At 45.3% G+C, this 20,728-nt stretch overlaps 1 protein-coding gene across 8 annotated transcripts in view; it reads left to right on the forward strand.

Annotated features, from left to right (window-relative positions):
- Positions 1–20,728, forward strand: part of TENM4 (teneurin transmembrane protein 4) — a 728,135-nt gene that overhangs the window by 672,623 nt on the left and 34,784 nt on the right. For all 8 annotated transcript variants that reach the window (XM_070490574.1, XM_070490568.1, XM_070490572.1 and 5 more), the window contains 3 exons: positions 6,533–6,765; positions 10,740–10,894; positions 16,684–17,561. In XM_070490574.1, the coding sequence (XP_070346675.1) occupies positions 6,533–6,765; positions 10,740–10,894; positions 16,684–17,561 (1,266 nt within the window). The remainder of the gene's footprint in view (positions 1–6,532; positions 6,766–10,739; positions 10,895–16,683; positions 17,562–20,728) is intronic.

Below are 20,728 nucleotides of genomic sequence, written 5' to 3' on the forward strand. Positions count from 1 at the left end.
GGGACATACGGGGCACATGCTAAATTGGCATAAAAGAAAGTCTTCAGATGGTGGAAAGAGTCAAATAGACCTAAAATCCAATAATTATTATCTATATAATTAGATATAGTATTCATGTCACCATCATATATATTATTTTAAGATAGTAATTAACATGTATGGAGCATTTAGCATGTAGCAGAGAGGGGGTTAAGTGATTTACATGGATTATAGCGTTTTGTCCCCAAACCACCCTGTGGGATAGGTTCTCGTGATTACATCCAACTTACAAATGAAAAGACAGAAGCTCCCCAATTGGGCCTTGAAAAAATTACTTCATCTGTCAGAGCTTTAGTTTCTAACTTGAGCTTAATAAAATCTCCCTTGGAGGTTGTTATAAGGGTCACAAAGAATGTTTGTAAAGTATCGAGCGTTGTGCCAGCCACAGAGAGGAGCTCCAGAAATGGTAGTAGCAATAATAAGTATTACTATTGTTGTTATTATCATCCTCACATCACAACAATTTGATGATGCCTTCACCTTTCCATAGAAGGAATTCAGTCCTCTTACAACCAAAGACACATGTAATTAAAGTAAATTAAATAGAAATTGGGGAAATAAAACAAAAAAGAGGAAACATATCTATGTAATTATACATCACATTAGACTCTGAGCTTCCTGGCAGCCAGAGTAAACAGGAAAACATAATTATTTTCATGGTTTGTATTATCAGAAATGGGAAAATATGCCCACTTCTCAGCGTAGGAATATTTTTTTCCTGACACTGAAATCTAAAAGAGATTTTCCATGAGCTTTGTATGGATGGTACTGAACTTTGCCCTGATATACGCCCTCAAATCCAGTTTTGCAGAGAACACAGAAGTACATTTCATACAAAGATCTTAGATGAAAACCTAGCATATAGCATAAAATCTTCCATCAGTGGTGGTAACTGCCTGGGACGTAGCAGGGACATAGGGGGACCCAGCTAGGAAGAGACAGGAGGCCAGGGTGCTTGTCCAGCTTTCCTGTGCATTCATTGTTTGGCCTTGGGCTGGTCACCTAGCTTTTCTGGTTTCCGGTCTCATCATCTGTAAATTGAGAGATTGTGGTTTTGATGCCTTTTGTTTCTGATGTTTAGTCATCTTTTGATATATCCATGGTTTGATTTCAAAGCCAGCTTCCTGCCCTTTCTCAATTTTCTCAGATTTTCTCAGATGCTAAAAACTATTTTTAAAGTGAACCAAAGTGGAAGGGAAAAGAGGAATTTCTTTCTGCTCTCCAGTTCTCTAAAGACAATCAGGAGTGAGAAGACCTGGGTTCCAGCTCTGATCTTTAACTGGCACCGGGATATTGGCAAATCCCTTCCTCTCTCTGGGCCATAGTGTCCCCATCAGTAAATGTCAAAAGTGGATTAAAGAAATTCTGAAATGTTGTCCTCTTCATCTGTTAGCATTTAATGTCTCAGCTGCTCCCAGGAATAGCATTTGGCTCTAGGCTGCTGCCCTGAGCCTGTGTGTGTGTCCCCAGGGCAGACTTGTCCCTGCCTTTGGCTTTTCCAGCCTCAATGCCAGCCCACCATGCTCAGCACAGGGACCCCTAATCCTTTGGGCATCTTCCTTCGTGGACCCCTTCAGGGAACAAGCATCTTCACTCTTCCCCGATTTCTTCCTTAGGGTCATGGAGGAATGTTTGAAGTCTGTTGTTCAAAAGTATATTTGAACTCAAGTCTCCATCAGACTCAGCTACACATATTGTGTTAGTTCTCTCAGAGCCCTGAACTGCCACAGGAAATAGGTCGGACAGGACAATATTAAGTCTGACATACTTGGCTTTTCCATTATGTAGTAACATAAATATTCTGGAGGTCTCTCAAGGTGACCAGCTGCCATTTATTGGGCATTTTTATTTTTTAATGAAAGGGCACTATGCTCAGAGATGTACTTTCTTTTTACAGTTTCGTCCTCAAAATAGCCCTTTGAAGTAGATGTGATTAACCCCAGTTCTTAGATGAAAACACTGAGGCTCAGAGAGTGAAGTGATTTGCCCGAGGTCACCTACAAGTGGGTGGTAGAACTGATATTTGAGCCCCTGTCAGTGTGGCTCCGTGCTCAAGCTCTTCTCACTGCTTCCGAGAATCAGTGGATCAAGTTCTGCCAGCTTGCCACCCGATGTGGTCAAAGCATGCTTCTTTGCACAAGGCAGACCTTGCTCTGAGACCAAGGGAGAATTCTCACTCAGAAGCAGGGAATAGATCATCAAGAGACGTCTGGGCTCACAGCTCCTGCTAGAAAATTCCTTACACCGTCTAGAAAGAGGGCAGAGTAAGGCTTGACTTCAGCTCATTCACTTCAGGAATGATACCCTTAGAGCCTCCAAGATTTTATGTAGCTTCCAGAGGTGCCAAGGTTATGTTTAAGGAAATAGAAAAGAATGTGTGTCCTCAGAACTCCTATGGCAGACTCTAGATATAGAGCTGCACCCTTCCTCATGCCAAGCCCTGCTCAGGATACTGGGGATCAGAATTGGATCAGACATGGCCCCTGTCCACAGAACTGGGTCTGGGGTCTCAGCTGTAGGCCATCTTCCATCTCATGCCCTGAAGACATTTATGGTTTTCAGAGTATTCTAAGGCCTTGCTACTCCTAGTATAGACAAGCAGCATTGGCATCTTCTGAGAACTTGTTAGAAATGCAGACTCTCAGGCCACACCCCAGAATTACTGAACTGAAATCTGCATTTTAACAAAATCTCCAGGTGATTCTTACGCACACTGAAGTTTGAAAAGCCCTGCTCTAAGGCCATGTTTTCCAAATATGATGGGCAGTTGCTCAGGCCCTTCAGACCTGATGGGTGAGGCTCTCTTTCTTAAAGTTTTCCAGGTGATTCTGATGTGTACCCCTGTTTGAGAACCATCCCTCTAAGATCCTTCACAGTGGGTACGTCCTGCATATACTCCCAGGGAGACAGATAGGCATTCACTCACTGATTCATGAATTCAGCAGACCTTTCTGGAGCACTAAGCGCCAGGGAGTCAAAGTCAGTCCCTACCCTTGAGGAGTTCAAGATGTCATTAAGGAGACAACTAAACAGAAGACTGTCTTACGTTACTAGAGGTACTAAAAGTATGGTCTGCATAGGGTCAAGTAGGGTCACAAGGAAAGAAGTGGCCAGTTCTGCCAGTTGGGGAAAGCTGGGGGCCAGGAACCCAGGGATGGCATTGCAGATGAGGTGATGCTTGAGCTGAGTTTCAGGAGATGAGCAGGTGCTTCCTGGTAAATAAGGGCAGTGGAGCTTTCTAGACCTGAGAAGCAGTGTGGGCAAGTAGGAAGAACACAGACTTTGGAGTCAAGCAGATTGGAGGTGGAAATCCATCTTACTGCTTAGCAGGATGATCCTGGTCTAGTCACTTCACGCCTCTCAGTCTCAGTTTTCTGAAATATTAAAAAAAAGATCTGACTTAATGGTGGTTGTGAGGAATATGAGGTCATGCGTGTAGTGTCTAGGATGGAACAGGCATCCAGAGATGGTATGGATGCTTTGGTCCCAGTCGTAGCCGTCTCTGCAGCTCTGCTCTGTGGGCTGGTGGCACTGCTCCCAGCAGAGGTCTAGGTGCTGCTCCCGGTACAGGTGGCATGAGGAAGAAGTGAGTTGAAGACTGTCCAAAAGCTCTGCCAACTAGAAAGGGATGTTGAGATGTATAATATCATTTGATCCTAATGACAAGCCTGTGAGCCAAGCGAGCAGGGACTTAATCATCTGACCAGCTGAAGGACCTACAGCTTGAACGATTCAGGCGACTTTCTCAGATTAGCACCCACATCTTCTAAGTTCAAAGCCAGTGCTCTTTACCTTACACTTAAGTGACCACTAGACGTCAGATTTGTCCTTAGGCACAAAAGATGGGTCCACAGCTCTTATACATTCTCTGGGACAATCCTGCCAATGCCACCATCTTCTGAATTCAGTGATCTAAGAAATTCCCCATGAGTGGCACTTCTCTGGGGCAGTACAGGAAGACATGAGCCGGAAACTCAGGGGGCTAATCTGAGTGGACAGGGTCCCCCACTCTACTCCCTTAGGGACTCATTTTCTGCCAAGGTGAATAGCACCAGTTTATCATGAATGATGCTCAAAAAAATAAAATAATCACCCCCACCTCACACTGTCATCAGGAAAGCAGAAAGATCAAGGCTGCCCCCGCCTTGCAGAGCGGGATCTAAGGTCACTGCATTTTATTTAGCCAGAATCAGTGTCATCTTGGAAGATTCAATCTGTGCTGCATTATAGGGTAAGTCACAGGGGACACTTCAAGATAAACAGGACATGTCTCCTGTTACCACTGCCCCCAAAAGGGAAATAAAAGCTAAGTAATTTGATTGAAAATACTATTTAAATAAACGAAAAATGGAGATGCCATCCACTTAAAGCAAGTGGCTGCTGTGGGCTAGAAGACACCAACTGAACGTTGGAAATACAAAAATGAATAAAATCCCATGTCTTCCCTTCAAGTGTTGGCTGTCAGATTTGGGAGACAGACACGTAAATAAACAGCCACGGCATTATGTTAAGTGTCCTGTAACCCAGACATGAATCTCAGTGCACAGAGAGGAAAGGCGGGGGAAGGTGTGCCAGAAAAGGTGCCATTCAAGCTGACTCCTGAAGAGTGAGTAGCAAGCAGTTCAGCAGGCTGGAAAGGGGAGGGCGTGGGACACTCCACGGAGCCGGAACAGCAGGTACAGAGAGGCATGAAGGCGTGTTGAGTGACAAGTGGTCGGCATTACTGGAGTATAGGGCATCTCTGAGGACATGGCTGGAAAGAGGCTGGGAAGATGGAGCAACAGCAGAGCATGAAGTGCCTGCTGCTGAGCTGGGGAGTGTGAACTTAGCCTGTAAGAAATGGAGAGTCCTGGAAGAGAAAGCACCCAGGTGACAGGTGGGTGTTCAGGTTAGGCCAGGGCTGAATAGCTTGGGGAGGACCCAGGCTGCAGGCAGAGAGACCTCCCCTTTATCCGAGGAGCAGGTGATACGACAGGAGTGTTAGGGCTACAGAGGCAGGACAAGTTCTTGAAGAAAATCTTCTCGTCTTAGTTGAATTTTGGGAGAGAAAACAAGGGAAGGAGAGCCTTTCGTATGGAGGCCAGTCCTCAAGACACCGTCCAAAGCAGGGGATGTTTGTGATGACAGATAGTCAGGGCCAGATTAAGACCTTCAGAGACCTTAACACTGAAAAGATTACAGTGCCCCAATCTTCATATGTAATTCAAAAAACACCAATCTATAAAATAAGATTTTATTTCTCAAAAGAACCCAAAACTTACATGCCTGATAAAATGTAAAATAGCTTCTTTCTAGACTTTTCTGATCCTCTTACTTGCATCTTGAAGGGGTATACAGCGCCCCTACTCCAGTGCTCTAGGCCCTGCTCAGTCTGCCCCACATCTCCTAGCACAGCTGTCCCACAGTCCAGTGAAAATGGCCAGTGCCAGGCCGTCCAGCCTGAACAGAGAGATTCCCTCCAATCAGAAGACTTTCCAGAGATGTAGAAGGGATTGCCAATATTGAGATGCAGTTTCCGGGCCTGGGAACGATCGGGCCGTGCACAGGAACTGAAAACTAGCAGCCCACGAGTTATGAGTCCAACTCCAGTGTGGCCTAGACATGGAAGAAATTGTAAATCGGTACCATGTGACAGCAAAATTCACGCATAATTTTGGCAAAATAGCTGTTAACATCCCCATTTTGCAGATGAAGAAAAACCTGAGGCTCAGGAGGCCAGGTAACTTGCCCAAGTTTCAGAAGCAAGAAATGACAGAGCCGGACTTGGAACCCAGACTGATCTGATTGCAGCACCTGTGCATTTTTTCCCACCCTGTGCCTAGAGGATTAACACCTTCCTCTGTTGGCATAGCCTTGTCTTTATGACTGTTTTCCAGAAAACAGCCATCATCAGCCTTGCTCCTCTGTTTTGTTTCTTTTTCCTTGGGTATTCCTGCACATTACAAACTAATCCTGCAATTCATTTATATCTGACTGCAGGAGGGAGACTACTGGGCTCCTGAGAAGCATAACATAAGCATCAACAGAAGACGGTGTTGATGCTGGCTGGGAGTCAGATCTGGCTAGGGTCTTATCAGTCAGCCCCAGAATGGCTGTGGGGCTGCTGTAAAAACTCTGTAGGAGAAGGGCTTGAGTGTCAAACTCTTGAAGTGTTTTTTAAAGTCAAGCCCTTTCATGTTTCTGGCTTGGCTTTACAGGCCACCTATGGTAAGCCTCATTGATAATCTTTTTAAGAAAATGTGTACTGAGCACCTGATATGGGCGTGGCACTGGGCTGGGCATCGCAATCATTGGCAAGAGGATTTTGCATTAATAGTTTGGTGGGAGGGATAGTTAGAACAACCACTGGGGTCAGAAAAGTTGGAGAACCATCACCCAAAATAGAGAGATCATCCCCAGAAGACATTTTTTGCTTGGATTCACGTTGTACATCTCTGGCTACCTGACAGGAAAGAAGAAAGTGCTCACGAACTGGCATGTCCTTGTTTTCCAGCCACAGTCCAGCACATAAATACTACCTGACCACAGACCCCATGAGCGGGGCTGTCTTCCTTTCTGACACCAATAGCCGGCGGGTCTTTAAGATCAAGTCCACCATGGTGGTGAAGGACCTTGTCAAGAACTCCGAGGTGGTCGCGGGGACAGGTGACCAGTGTCTCCCCTTTGATGACACTCGCTGCGGGGATGGTGGGAAGGCCACAGAAGCCACGCTTACCAACCCTAGGGGTAAGGCCTTGCTTTTTAAACACTGTCAGTAACATTTATGGGAGTAGTTTCCATTTCCAAAAGAAATACGTGTTTATTGTTGCAAAAAATGTTGGAAAATGCCAAGAACTCTATGGAGGAAAGTTAAAATTGTCATAATTTCACCTGCCAGAAATATTCCCAGTTATCTTCTCCTATCTTTCCTTCTAGCCTTTTTTCTAAGTGTTTATATGCATGTAATGCTTGTCAAAAGCTAACAAAATGAGGAGCCCATTAAACTGTTTTAGTAACCTACATTTTTTCCTAACTGATGTATCATGAACATCTGTGTCATTAAATAGTCTTCTGTGTATTCATTTTCAATGGCTGTATAGTATTCCATCAAATGGATGTCCATCATTTATTTATCAATCCTCTACTTTAGGACATTTATGCTATCTTTCATGTTAGTGTTTTATAGAAACATTGCAGTGTATTATCTTTGCACACGTTCATGTGCTATAGGATGGGTTAACTGTGTTTCAATTTTTAGTCCTTCAAAAAGTTGGACCTCTTTATACCCACAATCACAATTTTTCATTCACTTATTCAGCAAGTACTTCCTGAGTGCACAGCGCACTGTGGTTGCATAGATAAGTTCATTGTAGCAGAATAAATAAGACTTGAACATGAATCACTCTGATATGCAAGGGAGGGAGAAGTGCTCCATGAGATGCGAGGAGAAAGAACTCTACACAAAAGTCCAGAGCCGGGAGGCCCCCCTACCTAGGAGACTGGGAAGGCCTTTCGAAGGAGAAGCCGTCATTACCAGGAAACATCCATCAGTGGAGCATTTACTGTGTTACAGGCCCTACTATAGATCTATATTGTCTAAGCCACAGGGTCCTTGTCAATAAGATAGGGTAATAATGCCTTCTGTGTTTACCTCCTAGGATCATTCTGAAGGTCAAAATTAATATATTTCGTATGATGTTCTATAAAAATGTCATCAGTGCTTTTTTTATTGAATAGTGCCAGATTTCAGGGCCTGGTTCCAAATCAAAGCAGTAGACTCTGGTGAAATCAGGCAGTACTGTGTTCAAATTCAGACACTGCCGCCTGATAGCAGTGTGGCTTTGGGCAAGTTACGTAACTTCTCTGAGCCTCATTTTCCTCATCTTGTGAAATCGATTTATAATGTGTAGTTGTAGTACAAATTAAATATTATTATGAATGTAAATGCTTAAAAGAATGGTACCGGGCACGCAAAAAACATCTCATAAATGGTGATTCCTATTATAATTGTTCTATTAGGTTGTGTTCCATCACATCACATCACATCGTCTATCATATCTCATATGTCTCTAGCGCAAACCTGGAGTGGTCAGGTGGTAGTTCTGCAGAGTGAGTATTGAGACATCTGTGGTTAATCTATGTCCTAATTATGGCTTTCCTACTACTGAGAGAGTAGCCTGGAGAGGAAAGAACACTGGGCTTGCACTTAGGGACCCTGCCTTATGGTTCTGCTCTGCCACTCATTGGCTCTGGGAGCGCCTCCTCTGGGCCTCAGTTTTCCCATTGGTAAATGTGCAGGCTGGCTAAATGATCCCCTGAGACCAACGTTCTACCCTCGTAGAATGAAAACAGTCTAATTTTTATTATCTCCAGGTCTTTCTCAGTGGCTCTACACGTGTGTTTTCTCCACCCTTCCCTCACACACACACACACACACACGTGCGTGCACACACACAGATGTGGTGGCAGTGAAATTGCCCCAAAGCCTGTAATTAAGCCAGATAGAAATGACAAGGGTGCCACAATATGCAGACACTCTGCAGCAGGGAGCAGAAAAGATGTCCATCTAGTTAGCACAACAAAAGGAGAAAAAAATGAAGTAATTAATCAGGGGACAGATCATTTCTATTAGCCTGTGCAGCCAACTTTGTAAACAAGAAACCCGATTGTTCATGGAGCGCTCATCAGTCTTAGCAGATGCAAGAGAAAGAGCATGCCAGGCAGACAAGCGGACTCCTGTCTTGGTCCTTGAAGAATGTAATTCATTTACATTCTAGACAGGGACAGAGGAAAGGCTTTCCCACCTTCAGGGTGCCTGGTCCTCTCAGTGAAAATACTCTCCAGCCCCAAACAGCCTGAGTGGGGGCAGAAGGAACTACTGCCCAGTGGGTTTTCATCACTCAGAGACCCTTGAATGTCTTACAGCAGCCTGCTGACCAGTCATGGACACGTGGGCCCCGTGAACAAGGACCTGGAAACCCACAAAGTGTTGGTCACCTTCTCAGAATTATAAGTCATTAATAATTATTGAGGACTAATTATTGCAAGTCAGGTGCTATTATCCCCATTTTATCAATGAGGAAACTGAGACTTGGAAGTGAAGTGAGTAGCCCAAGGTTATACAACTGGAAAGCTTTATACTTCGAGGGTCTCCACCTCTGTGGGGCTTTTTCTGACCCCTTCTTTCAGTTCTGTCCCCAGAGAGAACTGAACAGAACAAAACTGACCAGAATCTCCTTTATTCACTATGAGCCTTCTCAGGCTTCTGTCGTTCCCTGGGAGCACTCCACGTGCTACTGACTCATTCGCGTGCCTCCCCGTCTCGACAGTGCTCCCGGGGGCACGGCCCGTCTGCCTCTCAGCCCCAGCACGCCTGAGCAGTTCCCGGTTTGGTAGGGGTCTGTCTGACTCTCGTGATTCTGGACCTGGGGTGGAAGTCAGTATCACCCATGAGCATTTTGATAACACACCTTGGTCCCAGTCTCAGCCACCCCTTGAATTAGTATTTGCAGGAGTGAGGCCAAGCAGGTATATGTTAAAAAAAATTCTTCAGGTTGTTCTGATATACATTACTGGTTAAGAGGTACTGATTTACTGGAGTGGTTCTCAAACTGTGATCTGTATTATTATCACCTAAGGTGCTTGTCAAAAGTACAGATGGATGCGTAGGCTCCACTTGAGATTTTCTGAAGCAGCTACCTGGCGAGGGGTGGGGAGTCGGCGGGGAGTGCCTTTTAGCAAGCTCCCAAGTGATTCTCACACACATCCAAGAGTGAAGAGTAAAGATTTAGAACAATCCCTGTATTTAACAGCTGAGAAAACAAATGTAGATACATCTAGTGACTTGCCCAGGGTCACACAGCTGGTCAGGAAGAAAATCAATGGGGTGGGACAGTCTAGCAAATAGAGTAAATGATGTTGAATAATAATTCTGACTCTTCTCTTCAATGTGCCTTTTTTTAGAAATTAAATTTACCAATATACACAAATCCAAAGGATTCTTTTTTTTTTTCCCTGAGGAAGATGATTTTCCCTGAGCTAACATCCGCTGCCAATCTTCCTCTTTTTGTATGTGAGCTGCCAGCACAACATGGCCACTGACAGACGAGTGATGTAGGTCCATGGCCAGAAACTGAACCCTGGGCTGCCAAAGTGAAGCATGCTGAACTTAACCACTAGGCCTCCAGGGCTGGCCCAAAGGATTCTTTTTTTAGGCTCTACCCTTCTATGATGACCAATGAAACTAAAATAGTAATAGAATAGAAAAACATGAAGGATGATTATCTTGGAAGAAAAGAAAAATTGTTCCCAAAAACGGGATTTGATTATTATAATTATAAGTCTTCAGAAGTGGGTTAAATAATTAATAGTTGTGACGTTGAAAAAGGCCCTCCTTAGCATTACCAGTGCTTCACAAACCCCGAGAAGTTATGAGTCCAGTTTTAGGGGATGGTTAAGGTGATAGATGAAATCTCCAGAGGCTTCAAGGCGGAAGGACCAGAGCCCTGGAGGATCTAAAAAGCTGGGTTCTCATCTCTGCTTTGAGTAAGTCACTCAAGCCTCTGGCTTCTGTCCCCTCGTCTTTGGAAGGGGGATGAATGTTGTGTGGAGGATCTAATCAAATCATGGAGGGCTGCATTGTCAACTCACAGGGCTCCATGAGCACGTGGGTTGTCACCACCTCTAAGGCTGACTTCCTTGCTTTGGCTTCTCTGCCCCAGGCATCACGGTGGACAAGTCAGGGCTCATTTACTTCGTGGACGGCACCATGATCAGACGCATTGATCAGAACGGGGTCATCTCCACCCTGCTGGGCTCCAATGATCTCACCTCAGCTCGGCCCCTCAGCTGTGATTCCGTCATGGATATTTCTCAGGTAAGGAGAAAGCCTCGTCTGCTGGAGCCCTGGGTCTGCATGCACGTCCCCTCCCTGGCACCCAGCTTTATGCTGCAGAGTCTTTTATAAGCACGCTCTTGGTGCTGGGCCTGTGAAGAGCACTAAGGACACACAGATGAGTAGGGCCCAGCTCCATGCTCTGGGAGGTCACCATCAGGGGTGACAAGTGGGTGACAGAGGGAGGCTCGGGGGACAGTAAAGAAATCTGCCCAAGGAAGCCTCAAAGGCAGCAGGGCTTCAGACAGCACGATTTAAATCCACAGCCACCTGAATTCTCTCCTTGGATGTACTTCCAGGTACTTGTACACTGTCTGTTCTCTTTCTAGACCGTAAGCTACCTGAGGACAGGAATTCCATCCGTCTTTTCTTTTACTATAACCAGCGTGCCTAGTACACGCAGGTGCACAACCAATATTTGGTGATTGATTAATTGACTGATTGATTGAATCCTAGCTTTGCCACTCACTAGCTGAGTAACTTTAGACAAGTTTCTGAGGTCCTGTGAACCCCTGTAAAATGGAAATTGCTGACATCGGCCCAGCAGGACTGCTCAGAGAGTACGTGAAATAGTGCGTGCAAGGCTCCTAGCACTGCCTGGCACTTCAGAGGTGATCAATAAACAGAAGCTGTAGTCCCAGTTTCACAAAGGAGGTGACATCTGTGCCAGGTTTTGAAGGTCGAATAGGGGTTTACTGGGTAACAAGGCAGAAAGGGGACATTTCGCACAAAGGCAACAGCATGTGCAAAGGTACAAAGATGTTAACAGGCCTGGAACATTCAGGGAACATTGGAAAATTGAACACCTGAGCGCAGGGTTCTTGGAAGGAAGTAGCAGGAGTTAAACTGGTGTTTCAACTGGAGTTGAAGCATGCTCTGGGACCAGGTAAGGAAGGACCTTACCATACCATGCCACAAAGTTTGGATCTTAGCAGGTGGGCACCAGAAAGCCAGTGCAGACCTGAGAGAGACACAAGTGACTGGCTGTTCAGCGTGTCCTTAGTTTGTCCTGCAATGACTTGGCAAAGGATGTGTCCTTTGTCGCTAGATCCTCTCGCATGGCCTGGTCAGTGCTGAATCAGGGAACATCCATCTTGCCAACATTAGCAAAACCAAGGAAATAAGGAGACTTTAATTACATCAAGTTATGCATTGCTGTCAGCAAGAGCCACACTTCGCTGTTTAAACCCCCTCACTTCTAGGGGAGTCTGCATACAGGACTTTTCTTGCTGACTGCAGACCTGCTCCCTATGCTCAGCAGGCAGCAGAGGCTGGGAGGCCTCATTCATCATGCCTGCCTCTGTTACTGATGTATGTCATGCAGCCTCCTCCCCAGAGCCCCATGGCTGCTGCTAGGGGTCCCAGCACCCATGTCGCATCCCTTACTCACATCCCTGTTGGATGCTGGTGTGGTTTCCCTCTGCACCAACTAATGTGATTGCTACACTCCAGAATGGAATCTGTTCTCTGCCACTTGTCTTTCCAGTTTGGCAGGCTTCCCCTTGCTGGCTGGAGAGTTTCCCTCTCCAGGCTGTGAGCAAGCTCGAATTACCCGTTAGGAAGCTGCCACAGCCTAGGGATGTGCATACAAGTATGTTCAGTTCTCAAAATGGGCCCTCCACCAGCCAGCACAAGGTACTGAAGATTTTCAATCCACACACTGGGAAATTGTTTACCTTTAGATAGAGGTTCTTCCAAGCAGCCACATCAAAGGCTTGGAAGATAACTGGCATATTGTGGAGGGGGGAAAAAGCACACTCAGATTCAGAAATCCTGGACTGAAATCTCTATGTCCCTGTCCCCACCACCCTCGTCTGAATCTAAGTGTGGTATTCTTTCTACCAAACTCTCCGACACAGGCATATATTTTTATATACATATATGGGCAGGGGTACTGGGTTTCCCTCTCAGAGCTTCCTCTGTTACACACATCCAGCTACTTTACTGCCCCATTCAGAGCAGGAAAGTAAGCCAGAGAGCTAAGAAGACTGCTCAGAGTCAAGACTGCAAAGAAGAGAACCTAGGAACTTAGACCATCTCCTCTAGGAGGAGACGAAGACCCGGCCTGAGGAGAGGGAGGCAGAGAGTGGAGAAGGCACAGAAGATGCTGCAACTTGTTCAAAATGGGACTAGTTCTCAACTCAGCAGGCTTCGGCCACCACAGACACAGAATATAACTGTGTACTTAGGGCTCAGAATGATTTCCTGAGAACTTATTATGTGTCAGACATTGTTAGAAAAAGGGATACAGAGATGAGCACAACCACCTTTCTGATTTAGCTGTCACAATAATCCCACGAGGTAGGGATTACCTACCCCATTTTATAGATAAGGAAACCAAGGTTTGGTGAAACAAAATGCAGTTATAAATGCAAAGCCCTGTGCTAGGTTCCATCAGGGATGTGGAAATGAATTTCTTTATGAAATCATGTTCATAAACTGCCTGGCACAGTGCCTGGCCACTAGTAATGGGCTGTAAATATTAGTTTTCTTTATAATTTACAAAGACCTTCCTTGTTTGTTATCTTGTTTGGTCTTCACAACTCTCTATATGATATTTGTTACCACCTTTCCCATATGGGGAAGGAAGTTCAAAGTGTTTAAGTAACTTGAGCAGGATCACACCTGTAGTCGTTGTGGAGCTGAGCTAGGAAGTGAGGGGTCCTGACCCCACATCCCTGGCTCTCTCTTTGCCACTCACCAGTCATTCATTTGTTCATCTATTGGATGATCTATTTTTGAAAATAACTCTGCAACAAGGCAGTCAGCTCAGAGTGCTTTAATAAAGGCACAGGAGGTGAGGGGAGACAGGGAGAGGGAGCGCCATTCCACCTCAGGGCAGTAGAAAGTGGGAGCTGGAGGGAGCTCAGAAATTTTAAGTCTCATCCCTCCATTTGGGTGAGGAATTAAGCCTCAGCATGATGATCACTAATAGGGAAGTGAAGTCGGCGAAGCTTGGGTACTTGGTCTACTCCAGAGCCATCACGCAGGCACTGCGACACAGCGAGCGAGCACTGACTCCAAGAGCCCTGCTCTTCTTTCCCAGGTGCCTCTGCGCCTGAGGGTATAAAGGAGAGAGCAGGAAAGCACTTGCTCTTCCTTTCTTCCCCCATCTCCTCTCCCCCTCCCTCCCCTGACTCCCTCTTCCCCCTCCCACCCACCCATCAGGGAGCCATCTTTTCATCGTAATGACAGGCAGAAAGGTCTGGGCAAGCAGGTCCCCAAGGTGCCACAAGACCAGAGGGCATAAAATATTTAGCAGCCAGTGTTGACAAGAAATGGGTTTTAGGAAACTGAAAATTCCCCTGTCACTTGAGAGTAAACTGTGTTCTGGATGCAGCCAAAGGCTGCTGTGACCATGTGCTCCAGAGAACACTGAGAAGTGTGCAGGCAGCAGCCCTGGCCGGTGGCTCTGGTGTGCCTCAGGCTCCCTTGTTCTGTGAGGACAGAGAGACCCAGGCTGAGAGGGAGGGAACAAGAAGACTTTAGGAAGCAGGGCCTAAGGATCGTGCTCAGAAGAAATGAGAAAGGGCTCACGCCGTCCTCAGCATGGCCCTGAGCTGAAGGGGCAGATGGAGGCGGCCACATCTCAGTGTATATAATTTACTAGGGTTTCTTTTACATTAGTAAACTGCTACATGTGCCTTGTAGGAAATATAAAAAGTTGAAAATTACAAAGAAGTTAAAAGTTACCTCTAATCCCAATATGGTTAACATTTTGGTGTATATCCTTCAAGCTTTTAATCTCCCCTCTATCCATAATCTGTCTAATTTGCTGTTGTATTTTTTCCCCAGCTGAGATCACACTGTGCTTACAGTTCTGTAACCTGTTCTTTCCACTTAATGCAGAGCAAACATTTTCCCATGTCATTAGATAGCCATCTATAATATCACTTTTAATAGCTACACAGAGTATCCTTACTTATGGGTGAACTAACTGTAATATAATGTATTTAGCCAATTCTCTGTCATTGGGCATTTGGGTTGGCTCCAGTTTTTCACTGCTGTGATAAACACTCCTGTAGACAATGGTGTACAAGAGTAAATTCCTAGAAGAGAAATTTCTTATCTAAAGGTATACACTTGTTTGAATCAGCCCCAAATTGGACCAAATATCAAGGGTTTGTAGGAGATTCAGAGATCTGAGGAGGGGAGGCAGCACCTGTCAGCACATCCAGCCCAAGTACAATGTGGCTGGACCTCTTGGGGACACAAGTGGCAAAGAGCTTCCCTTAGTGCCAGCATCTCTCAGTGTGATATATGCAACAATCCAGCCTCCGCGTCCACTGAACAAAGCATTCCCCGCCTCAGACTGCTGGCTGCAGCCCCCTGCATGCCCACCTGACAGCTCACTGAGATCCCTGCTAGCTTCCCTGCCTGACTCAGAGCAGGCTGAGACAGGGGCCCAGGACCTCTGAACCCCTCGTTCCCATTGCCAGCATCATCAATCCCTTCCAGGAGGACCTGTTCTGGGAGGTACTAGAAACCATGATCTAGAGCAAGGTTTCACAGACTTCAGTGCGCACAAGAGCCACCCAGGCATTTTGTTTAAATGCTGATTCTCATTCAGTAGGTTTGGGCCGAGGCCTGCCATTCTGAATTTCTGACCAGTTCCCAGATGATGTCAACACTGCTGGTCCAGTGATCACACTTGAAGGAGAAAGGATCCAATTGTGATTCCCAGCCCCACATTAGAATTGCCCAAGAAGCTTTTGAAATCATCCTATTCCCCAAGCCCCACACCCAGGGATGTGATTTAATTGATTAGAGGTGGAACTTGAGCACCATTACTTTCTTTTTTTTTTTTTTTTTGAGGGAGATTAGCTCTGAGCTAACATCTGCCGCCAATCCTCCTCTTTTTTTTGCTGAGGAAGATTGGCCCTGAGCCAACATCCATGCCTGTCTTCCTCTACTTTATATGTGGGACACCTGCCACAGCATGGCTTGATAAGCGGTGCGTGGGTCCACGCCCAGGATCTGAACCAGCGAACCCCGGGCCATCGAAGCTGAGAGTGCGAACTTAACCGCTACGCCTCTGGGCCGGCCCGCACCATTACTTTCTAAAAATCCCCACAGGTAATTTGAATGTGTGGCCAGATTTGAGAATCCCTGGTCTGGAACTGTGTCAGACAGGGTTCATGGTTACTTTGTCTTCACATCCCCAGAGCCTAGCCATGTGTTAATCCAGGAACTCAAAGAATTGAGAAGGCATCTTTCATCCACACAGCAACAATTCATGAAGAGTCTTTCCTAAGCCTCTGAACAACTCCTGCTTCAGCCTCCAGACTCCATCTGCCTTTCTCTCTCCCTCCATAACATGAGCTGCCATTAGTTGAGCACTTATAGTGGGTCAGGCACTCCGCACTGTTGTCATTCCTGTTTTACAGAATGAAATATGTGTGTGAATATTGAGGCTCAGAGAGGCGAAGTAACTTGCCCAAGGTCATAAATGGTGGGACTAGGGTCTGAACCCAGCCCTGACTGACTCCAAAGTCTATTCTCTTGCCTGCTTTTTTTATTTGCTTACTTTCTGCATCCCCTTTTTTGTGTTTTGTCAGTCTAGTGTGGACCATCAGATGTCTCAGGCGGCTCTCACATGGTTTCAGTCTGCTCAGGGGGCTGATATCCGTTGTTGATGACAGGCTGCTGTGAGGATCAGGGAAGACTGCCTATGAAGGCACCTGGGACGCTGTGACAGGCTGATGTGGGTGTGGGACGATTAGTGGTGGGCACCTTGACAGGCATTTGAGTGTTGATGTCTCCATTGTCAGGTTCGCCTGGAGTGGCCCACAGACTTAGCCGTCAACCCAATGGACAACTCTCTCTATGTCCTCGACAACAATGTGGTCCTGCAAATCTCTGAAAACCACCAGGTGCGCATTGTTGCTGGGAGGCCCATGCACTGCCAGGTGCCAGGCATTGACCACTTCCTGCTGAGCAAGGTGGCCATCCATGCAACGCTGGAGTCAGCCACTGCCTTGGCTGTCTCTCACAATGGGGTCCTGTATATCGCTGAGACCGATGAGAAGAAGATCAACCGCATCAGGCAGGTCACCACTAGTGGAGAGATCTCACTAGTTGCTGGGGCGCCCAGTGTTTGTGACTGTAAAAATGATGCCAACTGTGATTGTTTCTCTGGGGATGATGGTTATGCCAAGGATGCAAAGCTGAATACCCCATCTTCTTTGGCTGTGTGTGCTGATGGGGAGCTCTATGTGGCTGACCTTGGGAATATCCGAATTCGGTTTATCAGGAAGAACAAGCCTTTCCTCAATACCCAGAACATGTACGAGCTGTCATCACCAATCGACCAGGAGCTCTACCTGTTTGATACCAGTGGCAAGCATCTGTACACCCAAAGCCTCCCCACGGGAGATTACCTGTACAACTTTACCTACACTGGGGATGGTGACATCACACTCATCACAGACAACAATGGCAACATGGTGAATGTCCGCCGAGACTCTACTGGGATGCCCCTCTGGCTGGTGGTCCCAGATGGACAGGTGTACTGGGTGACAATGGGCACCAACAGTGCACTCAAGAGTGTGACCACACAAGGGCACGAGTTGGCCATGATGACATACCATGGCAACTCTGGCCTTCTGGCCACCAAAAGCAATGAAAATGGATGGACAACATTTTACGAGTAAGTATCAAGACAAGGCCATTTGATGGTTTTGTTTCATGAGATGCATTGTAAGATTAGAGATGAATTGATGAAGTGTTAATTTTTCGATGTATTTAATTCATTTGGGATGTGAACCATTACCTATAATATGTTCTGCATGTTCATATTCTGGATGACTGCTTTAGGGAGGAATGTGGTATAGTAGAAAAGGCATGAGCTTTGGAGTCACGGGAGTTGGGCTTGAATCTCAGCTCTACCATGGAGTTAATCTCGCCAGGCCTCAGTTTCCACATCTGTAAAATGGAAACAGTGGATACCTGCCCAACATACCACAGGGAGGTGATGTAGATGAAAAGTACTTGATAAAGTACTAATATCTTCATAGGACCGCTGTGCAGAAATATGGCAATGGGAGAAGGAACAGTTCCGTGTCCATATAATCAAAGCTCACATCTTCAAGTTTCAAAAATTTTCTTTCACTTTAACCATTTTGGTTGGAACTTAGGAAGTGCGTTACATGCCTGCCTTCTCGAATGCATTACTACAGACATAATGAAACCTTTCTTTTTATGAGTCAGGGTCATCATAAGGAACAACAACAGTTGCAGATTATTCTGTAATATGAAGATAGCTTCCAGGAAGTGGAGAAATGAGGCTACAGAACCCTTCAGCCCTGCTGGGAGTGATTCTAAACTGCTCTTCTATTAGCTCCCATGTCTAATAGTGTGGTCTTACTGCTTCCTCCCTCAGCGTGGCACTATCACGTCACTATTTGTTTCAGTCATGGTGCCCACCTCAAGTAGCTTACTTCCCTTCTCTTTATCCAGGGTAGGGCTTCTTAAGTGTTACGGTTAGAGAACCAGAAATTCAGCTTATTGCAATCCTAGCCAAAAATAAATACATATATATACATCTGAGGTGTTCCTCTATGAGATGTTTTAATGAATGGACTTTATAACATCTCTTTTTCTACTTAGATTGTTTTAAGCTTCTTTTTGAGGTCTTCCCATGTCCCAAACAACTGAGACTGCCAAATGTGTGCCCATTAGAAAAGAGTATGTGGGAGATGGGGAAGGAACTAGCCTTGTTGACCATCATTTGTGGGCTAGAACTGCATTATTGCATTTCGTCCTCACAACAGCTGTGGAAGATGGGTGATAATATCTATCTTACAGAAATAGAAACTAAGGCTGAGAGAGGCTCATCTGTCCACTGTTGTATTGTGAAAACAAGGCAGAACAGGGATCACAACCCAGGTCTGTCTGATGCCAAAGCTCATGATCTTTCAGCTCTGCCCTGCTGCCCCCTGCTGAATTTGTTAATCCCAAATGAACTTGAATCCTTGAACCATAAAGTTTTTCTCAAGGTTGATGAAGCATCAGTTTCTCACAGTCCTAGAATCCAAAGGAAAAGGATCTGTAATAGATTTTTAAATACAATTTGCACCCAAAAAAAGTCACATCAGTTTGTACAAAGTTCACTGGCTAAACTCCTTTCTCTAAACAAGGGCCTTGTTAATTACAAAGAAAAAGCAAAGATCCAGGAAAACAGCAATTATCTTGATTAACTCATTGGAATGGAAATAAGCTAAATAATTCAATTTTCCCCCCATTGCCCATGGAAATCTCTTATACATTGTTTAGCCAAAACAGGGGTTTCTTTGTCAGAACAAGTCGGTGCACTCAATTAGTTCCCAAGGTCACTCCCTCCAACCCCAAACTGAATGCTTACCCATCACTGCAACCATTACTCTCAACCAGCCCTGAAATCTAAAACCATTTCCTACACCTCTGCCAGAAAGGATCCCGTTCCCCACTCCCTGTCTTCTCTGATGAAATATACGGCCATAGCTGATGTTTTATGAAGAAGGAAAAGTTAGTACCATTGCTTTTTATAAAATAGCATTTGGAATTCCAAAGTATCCCCTTAATAGCAGTTCTCAGGAGTAGAAGATAAAAGCCCTAAAATAAAAAAGAGAAACTTAATTTTTTTGAGACCCTACCGTGTGCCAGGCTCTTTCCCATTTAATCTTCACATCAACCTCAGATAGTAGGAATTATCAGCCACATTTTTACAGAGGAAGCAATTGAGGCACAGAGAGATTAGGTAACTAGTGTAAAATCACACGGTGAGTACATAGTGAAGCCAGGACACCAGTCCGTGTTCTTTCAACTACACTGATTGGGTTCACCTAAATTCTTTGTAACTTATCTGTATGATAGGGATTAAAATAGTATCCATTTCATAGGGATAGTCTAAGGTTCCAAATTTCAGTGACATAACACATGGAATACTCCATGTCTGACTCAGCATAAGTACTCAAGTGATAGCTGTTGTTGCTGTTGTTGTTATTATTTGAAGCAGTGTTAGTAGCAGTACCAGTAATTACAGAAATGTTGTTTGCACATGAAAGGTATGACCCAGGAGCAGCTGCAAGTAAACTAATCAAAGGAGCAGACAGAAGTTGTAATTGAAGGAGGTAGGAATTAGAGGGCAGACCAGAAGAGCAGAGTCAAGTGTCAAGTCTCAAGGATCAAGGTATGATTGAGGAAAGAGGTCAGGTCCCTGAGAATCCAAAATGGGCTGAAAAAGGAAAATGGTTCAGCTCAGATTGTAAACAAAGGGGAGGGTACCAGACAGCTATTTTCACTGGATGTTTACCACGCGACTCCGGGAAGGCTGGCTGGCATCCAAACCCACGTCTTAACTAGACAGAAATAATGCCTGCCCTACCCCATTTCAGGGCCATTATGAGGATCAAAAAACAAAAGAAATACTAAAAGTGAAAATATTTTGCAAACTATGAAGCTCCCAAGAAGTGAGGGCATGATGTTGTTGTCATTATGGGGCATCTTAACACAGATTTGGACAGATTTTTGTCAATACGCCATTGCTCTAGTGAACTTTCTGCTCTTAGCTCCATGAGACAGCTTAGTGGATTCCAACCCAAATACTCTAATATTTTTAAAAAATCAACCCAGGCTTGCCTGTGACATGGGCTATTACTGAAAAAAGTTCTAAGTTGGCTTTATCGATCCTCTCAGCAGATTCAATAATACATCTAACATAAACATCACACACTTCAGAGCAACCTCACTTAAAGACTGCCCTGTTCTGGGGAATCAAGGTTACTTTCCTTCCCTCAGCCCACAGGTCTGCTGGTAGAAAACCTCAAAGGAGCCTGT

The sequence above is a fragment of the Equus asinus genome, chromosome 20 (assembly GCF_041296235.1).
Source record: "Equus asinus isolate D_3611 breed Donkey chromosome 20, EquAss-T2T_v2, whole genome shotgun sequence".
Taxonomy (NCBI): Eukaryota; Metazoa; Chordata; class Mammalia; order Perissodactyla; family Equidae; genus Equus; species Equus asinus.